The 10,111-nt window shown below is 36.6% G+C and overlaps 1 protein-coding gene across 2 annotated transcripts in view; it reads right to left on the bottom strand.

The window, feature by feature from the left end:
• Positions 1–8,810, bottom strand: part of LOC132141624 (beta-adducin-like) — a 15,894-nt gene extending 7,084 nt beyond the window's left edge. Inside the window, exons 1-9 of one of the 2 annotated variants that reach the window (XM_059551309.1) lie at positions 8,401–8,810; positions 5,518–5,752; positions 5,240–5,381; positions 4,237–4,388; positions 3,042–3,122; positions 2,576–2,725; positions 1,628–1,771; positions 1,428–1,526; positions 386–562 (exon numbers count right to left, since the gene is read on the bottom strand). In XM_059551309.1, the coding sequence (XP_059407292.1) occupies positions 386–562; positions 1,428–1,526; positions 1,628–1,771; positions 2,576–2,725; positions 3,042–3,122; positions 4,237–4,388; positions 5,240–5,381; positions 5,518–5,658 (1,086 nt within the window). In that variant the 5' untranslated portion in view covers positions 5,659–5,752; positions 8,401–8,810. The remainder of the gene's footprint in view (positions 1–385; positions 563–1,427; positions 1,527–1,627; positions 1,772–2,575; positions 2,726–3,041; positions 3,123–4,236; positions 4,389–5,239; positions 5,382–5,517; positions 5,753–8,400) is intronic. The other variant, XM_059551310.1, reaches the window with a different exon arrangement.
• Positions 8,811–10,111: the final 1,301 nt, after the last annotated feature.

Raw genomic sequence — 10,111 nt, 5'->3', positions numbered from 1 at the left:
CACACAAAAAGTCTCAATTTATCCAGAATATCGCAGCACTACTTTGAACACAAACAGCTCTTAATCGAGTCCAGTTTTATTTGTAGTTGGCTGATTTGTGTTCATGGTATTCAGCAGCAATAAAATGTTTTGCAAAAAGAGACACAGAATAAATATGTTTGATACATACCGTTTAACTTCATTTTTTTTAACACATTGAAATCAAAACTGGGAAATGATAAGAATGGGAATTGTTAAAATTTAAACAATATCGGCCAAATATTGTCCTATCCTAAAAACCATACATATACGGAAAGCTTATTTATTCAGAATCATTCAGTATCAATTTTAAACAATTTCTTCATGACTGGTTTTGTGGTCAACGGTTGCCTTATTCTAGACTAACCAGATTGTCCAGCGTCCTCATCAATGCTTCAAACTCGTGTTCTCCCAGCCTGCTCTTGTGCATGGGACCGAAGGTGGATCCGGCCCAGCCCACAGTGCCTCTGGAGACGGGTCGGTGAACACTGCGGTCCAGCAGGATCAGGTTCTGCTCTCCTCCAGCGCTGCACAGTGCTGCCACCTGCCAGGAACCACAGAGCAATGCAGCATGACTCCATCAGTGTGGAAGAAATCTGTCCTGCAGATCCAACAATACCGACAGTACTGCGCTAACAAGTAACGCGAGGTATAGGGATGTGACGATATCAAAATATCACAATGTGATAATATAACAATATAAAGTCCACAATACAATATCTATGGTGATATTTAAACAAGTTACACAAATCTCAAGATAAGATAATATCACGATATGTATTCCACGATGTGGTATTTATTGTGATATTTAAGCGGTTTATAGGGATTCAACGATATTAAAATCTCACAATACGATAAAATATTACAATGTGAAGCCCATGATACAATGTTTATTGGGATATTTAAACTATTTATAGAAATGTAACAATATCAAAATCTCACAATACGATATTTATTGCGATATTTAAACAAACTACACAAATCTCAAGATACAATAATATCTCAATATGAAGTCCACGATACAATATTTATTGTATAGCTGTCAACAATTCATACTGCACTTTTAAGCTTTTATTCTGAAGGAAAACTCCGGCCGAAAACACAGTTGCCAAGTAAGCGTATTTGAAGTGACTTTGAGCTTGTTTTGTTGTGAAGGGGCTTATTTAAAAATTATGGCTGCTTGTTAGGAAAACCTGAACTTCATTTCTTTACAGCCATGGTTGATGTTTTTTTTCAAATATATGGAAGCAACGATATCAAAATATCACGATATGATAATATCACGGTATGAAGTACACAACGATTTTTTCTGGGTTTCTGGTGACTGACTGTCTCTGAACTCTGTTTACTCTGTCCCACTAATCTTCTCTTCCATATTTTGTCCTAGCGGGAATGACTGTAATTTGTACCTGTATTTGACAGGCGGTCTGGATGTGGTAGATGGTGTAAAAGGCCTCCTCCATTGACTCTCCCAGTGCCACGATTCCATGGTTCCTCAACACCAGCACCTGTAGGATCACAGCTATTAGAGACAGACAGAAGTTTCCAGGCGCAGGAACACTTCATCAAACTGAACAGAACATGCACAGCCTATAATCTATGATCAGACCTTGCATGTCGGGCCAAGGCTCTTCTGGAGCTCCACTCTGTCCTCTTCTTCCTCCATCACTCCATTATAGTCATAATAAGCTACATCGCCCACCAGCAAAGCCTCATGGGATAGCGGCAGAAGGCCACATTTCATGGCTGATACCTTCATGAAAGATTAATAGTGATAGTTACAGGAATACAGGAGTTGATCAGAGCTAAAATAATGAAAAACACATTTTAAGATCGAGATAATGTGTGAATGGTAGGACAAAGTGCTATTTAAATAATTTTATGAATTTAACAATTGACAACTCTTAGATCTGCAAGTGATTTGAGACAATGCATCTATAATAATGATGATAATAATAATAATAATTTTAAATAATTCTTTAATAAGTCTTTTTTGTGTGCCAACAGTGAAAGGCTGGACCTCAGAATAAATATACACATATTACATTTAAAAATTAAATGTATGCATTTAGCTGACATTTTATCCAAAGAGACTTAAAGTGCATTCAGGCAAATTTTTTTTATTAAAAATATAATAAAAAATAAATAAACATTTTATCTATGTTTTTCTAAATCTTGTGAAATAAATAAATAAAAGTTATTTATGTGTTTCACAAAACTTGGCAAACAAAAATAAAATAAAATAAAATAAAATGAAATAAAAATTAGTAATTAATTTTTTTCAAAGTCATGTAATATAAATAGATAAATACATAAAAGTAATTAATGAGTTTCACAAACCCCTGGGATACAAAATAAATAAAATAAAATAAATGCTTGTCATTTATGTGTTCCACAAACCTATTTAAATATGGATAGGTAGATGGAAAATAAAGTAATGTATGACATGTAAATATGTATTAAAAACTAGTTTTTAATGTAATAATAATTATTAGTATAATTGTTAAATATTCAACAATCTCATTGGTTGTGATCAGTCAGTAATGAGGCGGTGTACCGCGGCCGTGGCTGGAGTGTGGAGGTGCAGGAGGCAGCGGATGTTCGGTCGAGCTGAATAGACGGCAGAATGCAGACCAAACGCAGACAGATTCACTTCCAGAGCAGTGCTGCCTTTCTCCACAACCTCCCCCAGAATATTCACCTTCACCTGGAGAGAGTGCATGCTATGGGTCACCATACTTGACTGTAGGTCACTTTCACTCACTCACTTCACTTCAGTGAAAGGAGATCCAGCTGCATCATTTACTACTTTTCCATCATCTTTCAATATAATTAAACTAGTATTTGATAAAACATTATTTAATCAATCTAATATTCATTTACATTTAAATAAAAAAAATTGGATGGGTTAAATGCAGAGCACGAATTGTCAAACGAAGTGTCAAACTGGTGACCTTCCCTTGAATGCTCTTCCCAGTGAAAGGCTCTCATAAAGAGGAACCGGTCTGGTTTGTGTGTCTCACCAGATTGGAGGCGGTCACCTCCCCGTAGGCCAAACCGTCCGGCAGCACGAGGAAATGCTCCTGTTCTTTACTAACACGCATCTGCGAAGAAAAAGAGATGCTTTCATCTAAAGCAACTCACAGGAAGAGCAAGGGTTAATTTAGCCATCAGAGATCATGTGACACTGAAGACTGAAGTAATGATGCTGAAAACACAGCTTTGATCGCAGCAATCAATTACAGCTCAAAATATATTTAAAACAGAAAACATATATTTAGGATATTTCACATTATTTCGTTTTTACTGTATTTCGGTCAAATATAAGCTTCTTTCAGAAACATGTATTTGCAACCTTCATTACATTCAGTGGTTACACTTTATTTGAAGGTGTCCTTGTTACAGTGTAATTATACATTTAATAACTGAGTATTAATTAACTACATGTATGGTTAGGATTAGGATTAGCGTTTGACGTGCATGTAATTATGAATAAGTTATTGTTATTATAATAATAAGTACATGTAACGTGTAACAAGGACACCTTAAAATAAAGTGTTTCCCTCTCAGTTTACCGTTCGGACGAGTGTGTAGTGAGCGTTAGTGCTGGGGAAGTTACTTTTATAAAAAAAAAAAAATAATTTTAAATGCATTACAATATTGTGTTACTCCCTAAAAAGTAACTAATTTGGTTACTTGGTTACTCTTTATGGAAAGTAATGCGTTATGTTACTTTTATGTTACTTTTTAAATCTGGGAAACAAAGTAACAGGAGTTACTTATTTGAAAAAGTAACTCCGATGTTTCCTTCTAAACTAAAAAGTAATGTTATTTTACTAGTTACTTCAAAAAATGTTATCTGATTACGTTATGAATTACAATGTTGCATTACTCCCTAAAAAACAAATTACATTACTTAGTTACTTATTATGGAAAGTAATGTTACGTTACTTTTTTATTTACTTTTTCAAACAAAGTAACTGGAGTTACTTATTTGCAAAAGCTCAGATATTTTCTTCTAAACTACAAAGTGTTACTTTATGAGTTTTATGTGTAATGTGTTACTTTACTAGTTACTTTATTTTTCTCATGTAACAGTATCCATGTTTACAACATTCAACACCAACAAATACATTTAATCTACACAGTACAAAACATCATTACATATACTATACCACACTGGTGAGAGTTGGCATGCTGACCGAAGGTGTTTCTTACTGTGAGGCAGGTGTTGGGCAGCTGTGTCCAGCCGAACAGATCCAGCAGACGGTGAACACTGGCCAGCTTGCAGCGCATCAGTCTCTCGCCCTTCACCATGGAGCCCGGGTCCCATCCGTGCAGATCGTTGATGGGGGTCACCATGCTCACAGCTGTACGGACACCAGCAACAAAACCAATGGCTGCAGTTTAAGTGTTGCAACAAACATCAAGTTCATTTCATCTCCAAACACAGTTTCAGTTTCACAGGAAAAAGCACAACTGAATTCACTTTTGAATTGCATTCATTAAGTCTGAAACTAAAAACTCCTCCTACTTCTAAGTGTCTGATCTGAAAAATTATGATAATTGTGTCCCTGCAGCACAGAAGCAGTCATCAGTATCACAGATATATTTGTAGAAATAGACAACAATACATTGTATGAGTCACAATTAAACTTTTTTTAAGGATAATTCACAATATATTAATATTGTGTAAAGTTAAACTATTTTAAGATCATGTTCCATGAAGATATTTTGTACATTTCCAACCATAAATATGTAAAAACTTCTATATAACTTCTACCATCTCTGAAACACAAGCAATGATATATTTATTATTATAAAGCGGATTGTTCCGGTTCTTGATTCTGATTGGTTGAGCCACGTTTGAAGCTGTTCTAAATTACTCTTCAAAGTAACATTAACCTTTGTTTACGTTTGTGTGTTGCTCGGCAACCGCTCTGTTACAACAACAGCTGTTTCTGAGGAACTACATTGTTTGGTGGAAGAATAATATTGTTATTAATATCATTACAATTTATTTGCTCTGTTTTATTTTATGAAACCTTACTACGTATATGGAATAAATGTTTAATAAAAGCAATAAGCCCCGTGAAGCCGTGGTTTATAACAGCTAAGAGGGTTTTAGGACACAATGCCTCTTAGCTGTTATAAATTGACTGTAAACCACGGCTTCTTTGGGCTTATTGCTTCAGTAAATCATTTGTAAATCATTACATACTGGACTGAGAGACGGGCAGCGAGGCCGGGGATCCGTGAGTGGCCATGAAGTCTGCGATCTGTCTGAGAGCCCACAGATTAGAGGAGCTTTCTCCTTTATTCATCTGCTCCTGAATCAACACATCCAGCTCCTCTCTGAAGGACTGAAGCACACAAATCACATTCTGTGATGATCAGCATTGCACTCTTTCAGCCCACAAGACTACGAACACAAATCTGAGTTGACTCTTAAATGTAAATCTATGAGCTTCACTCATTAGTGCACACTTGGTTACTCACAGGGCTTTGCAGGAGACTGGAAACTCGTTTCTTGAGGCCGCTGGATTCCTGCGGAGACTGGACCATCTCTCCCTCCAGACACTCTCCGTCTACAGGACTGTGCTGGACAGGAGTCCCTTTAGGAGTGGGACTTCTGCTCATCTTCTTCTTCCCAGCGTGGGGCAGAGGAGAAGGGGAATGAAAGGAAACAGAGGAAAAAAGGAAAGGATACGCAAAGCAGGACCAGGTGATATGGCTGGATGGGAGCAAGGAAAAAGAAATACAGTATGGAAGTTATTAATAAGTCAATTATAATCTGGAGTTATGTTAATAAAAGAATCTCCATGCATATCACGGAAAAGTTGTTGTTATTTTACCCTGGAGCACAAAACCTAATTTTTTTAAATTGAGATTTATACATCATCTGAAATTTTGATTCATTGATTCATTGTCTATTTCTACAAATATACGTCTGTGCTACTGATGACTGCTTCTGTGCTGCGGGACACAGATGTGCATATGAGGACATACAGGCATGTTCACATATTAATAACAGACACATGCATATGCACACATGGACTGCTGCTGCTAGATAAGTGTTTCTGCTCACCACACCCAGTCTAACCGTCATGCATCCAAGCACACCGCGTAAATAGTGCTGACAGATATATGTTTACAGCAGCTCTTTACGTGCATTAGCAAATCTGATCAATCAGTTTTCTTGTTTAGCCAAGGAAAAGAAATTACATTTAGAGAAGTCTTTCAGATTCATGACTTGAGTGGAGATGATGCTGTTATGGGATTTCTAACAGATAGCACATCTATCTATAAACACATCATTTTGTAATAGAAATAATAGATAAATTAGCATGTGAAATCCAGCACTGAAGTGTCTGAGTTAATGCAGTGCCAGTATCGTTGTGTCTGGTCGTCTGCAGGGTCTCAGGTGTTCTGGGACCCCCGCTAAGAGCTCCTCTCTCTGGGGACACTCTATAATGATCGCGGGGCACTTTTAGATCCAGACACTGACACTGGCGCCACCCTGCACTGATCCTGGATCAGTTACAAACACAGCTTTTTACACGAGCACATTGAAATCATTTGAGTGAAATAAAGGGAGCCTGCACTTACAGTATTCTTGTTCACGTGAACCTCCAGTTTAATCTGAGAGATGCTGCAGGATTTAGATGTCAAGCTGAGATGTTCATGGGTCTGTTACGTATTGATCGGTCTGAAACAGAGCTTTCCTGACCGGATGAGACCATGCTCTGACAGACCATCATGCTTGGAGGAAGTGAGGAGAGAGCATGAAGTATAGGAGGGAGATGTATAATGGCTAAAGTGATGTTGGATTGATTTTAGACGAATCTTATAATTAAGTTAATGTGTGGTTCTGGGTGCGTTCACTTCTGCAGAATGCACTTAGAACAACCAAAAATGCATGTGTGCTTTTAAAACCAACCATGAGGTGGAACGGAATGCATTTTTAACACAAAATAAAAAAACTATTTCTAAGCAAGTTTAGCCTTGTGTGGAGTTTTAATCTGGCTTTATGTGTGCTCCCAACTCCATATACCTTTGTACCTTATGTACTCCTAAAAGGTGCATATCAATACCTCAAATGTGCATATTAGGAGCCAAATTGTAAATATTAAGGGATACAGCCTCAGTGATGACATTCTTTTTATTTATTTTTTCAAAGAGTGCAGAGAACCTGTGAATGGGTTGTTAAATCTCAGGGTGGGTTGGGGGTGGGGGGTTATAAATATTTTAGGCCAGATTTTTTTTGGCTGATAAAAAAGTTTGGGAGTCCTTGTTTAAGTCTAGAGGCTGAACCATTCATAGTGTTTTTACCATTCATATTGTTATGGACAAAGCAATCTTTACAAAGCCAAATTAAGCTTCCGTGCCACATTGGAAGAGTATATTTGGCATAAGTCTATCGTATACCCACAACCCCCTCAATACCATTCCCCCTGCAGCTGAACCTCATGAAAAAACTACACATTTAATGAATACATTATGATGATGTCCATTGTGTGCGCAAGAAGGTAATTAAAAAGAAAAGTAGTCAGTCAACCCTAATAAAAAACGGGTCATAAGATTATAATCTAGACTGTTAGGCAGAGGTTTTAGGATTTTAGGAGCACTGCAGGTTGAGCAGAGAGGGCCGTGCCATCCTCTCTTTCTCTCCAGAGCTCTTATTCTGGGAAGAAAGAGAGCCTCATGTGTCACACCCTCCTCCTCCTCCACAGAAAACAACACCCTGCTATCAGAGAGAATGATGTAACAGAGGGCGACAAAAGCAGCATTTTTACTGTTGGGTGATACTGAAAGGGCATAATGGAGTCTTTTAGACATCCATCTATTGATAAAGTATTATTATCGGTTCTTATGTGTTCTTTTGGGCCTGTACGCTGCTGCCTAGCAACAACGCGAGCCCCGCAGCATCAGCACCAGCATCAGCATCATAACCACAACACACCATCAACTATACAATCGCGCTTTTAACTGAGGACACATTATACTCCAACATGAGGGGTAAATGAAATAGAAACATGTCCAGTCATGCCTTCGTATGATCGTTAACGCGTAAATGAAAACAAGGCTCCAGGGTGGTTAATACAATACAACACGCTTTAATAACAGTAGAGTGCATCAAACTGCATATTTACAAACTATTCACAAAATGTTATTGTATTATGTTCAGTGTTCTGTCTGATGAGGGTGTAGTAAATCATTATTATAGGATGTTCCTGCGCTCATACAATATCATGACAATCCAGCATCACAGAAGCATGCGTGCAGTCTGAAATTCCTTCATGTGCACGCACATATTAAATCCCTGGAAAACTCAACTATTGACTTAAGGCCTGATGGGTAAATGAGGAAAGAGATGCTTACCTTACAACATCCTCTCCTCTTTGTCCTTCGCGCGCACAGACGCCCTGTGAAATGTGTCAGAACCTAGCGATCGATAGTTAGGCTCGTTTGTCCAGTGTGAACGGTGTGATCTGGGTCTGTGTTTTCTTAGACCTCCGCATCTCTCTGTTTTTGGACGTTTATGGCAGGCTGGACCGGCCCACGACCACGCCTGCCAGATTCATCACCTCCCCACTCACTGCCTCCAGATCCTGCGAGGGTTTCAGCAGAACCCTGGCTCTACTCGACCTCAGCAGAACACTGGCACAGATGTATACAAGTGAAACAGTCGGAGCAGCAAATGGCGTGGATCTGTCGGATCACAGATGCTTAAATCATTCTGGATGTTTTCCTGCTGAATGATGCAGCTGCAGATTGAAGACGAGCCTCTGGCGCCGCATGCTGGTGCTTTCTCACATTACAGGAAGCAAAGGTCACATGGTTTTTCTTAAAAGGTGATTCATTTTCCTATTAAAAAAAAAAAACACGACTCATGCATTTCCTGACACGACTCATGCATTTAATCAAATAGATTTCGTGAAGTCCAAGTATAAGCACAATATTGTAGTCTACAATATATGTGACCCTGAGGCACGAAACAATTTCTGGAGACTGCGATTTTTACATAAATGAAAGCTGAATATCTTCAGCATTTCCATTGACGTATGGTTTTTTAGGATAGGACATTATTTTAAAATCTGGAATCTGAGGGTGCAAAAAAATAAAAATAAATAAATTATTGAGAAAATTAAGTCCTTAGCAATGCATATAACTAATCAAAATGTATTTTTTTATATATTTATGGTAGGAAAAATAAATATCTTCATGGAACATGATCTATACGTAATATCCTAATGATTTTTGGCATAAAAGAAAAATCTATAATTGTGACCCACACAATGTATTGTTGTCTATTAATCCAAATATCCCTGTGATACTGATGACTGCTTCTGTGCTGCAGGGACAAAAAAAAAATTATATTTAAAATTCAATGCAAAAAAATAAATAAATTCCAAATAAAAAAATCAATCAATCAATTACCAAAAAGCTCACAAAATAATTATCACCTCAAATAATTAAGATTATGAACTTTTATATTATAATTTTTGTACACTTACTACTAGCCTAAGCTTAGATTTACTGTTTATCCATAGGATTTTTTAATGGGATGATTAATAAAAAAAATTAGGAATTGTTTTTATTTTACTTTAATTTTATTGCACATTTTTAAGATGAAATTATTACTAGCTTTTTTTCATAAATTATATATATATATATATATATATATATATATATATATATATATTAAATAATTATAAAGTATTAAATATGATATCATGATTGAGGAATCTTTGTATTGCATTATATATTTTGTCCCCCACAATAAAAATCACAGAGCTTTCATCATAAAACTAAAACTATTTAAAAATAACTTTACCAAGACATATTATTATAAAAAAACTAGAGTGACAGCTGAAACTTATACATGCACATTTTATGATAATTATTCAGTTTATGTTTTAAAGACTGCTCACTGATTTACATTATAATCTACCAGAATTTCTTATTATAAACCTTTCTTATTTCTAAATCAGCAGCTGCACCTGACAGCATATTTCTGCTGATTTTTCCCATTCCACAATCACACACATTATATTAAATATTTGTGCATCTTTCAAAAAGAATTTAATAA

The sequence above is a fragment of the Carassius carassius genome, chromosome 5 (genome assembly GCF_963082965.1).
Source record: "Carassius carassius chromosome 5, fCarCar2.1, whole genome shotgun sequence".
Lineage (NCBI taxonomy): Eukaryota > Metazoa > Chordata > Actinopteri > Cypriniformes > Cyprinidae > Carassius > Carassius carassius.
Note: the sequence above shows the minus strand (reverse complement) of the source record. Positions and strands in the feature narration are given on the sequence as shown.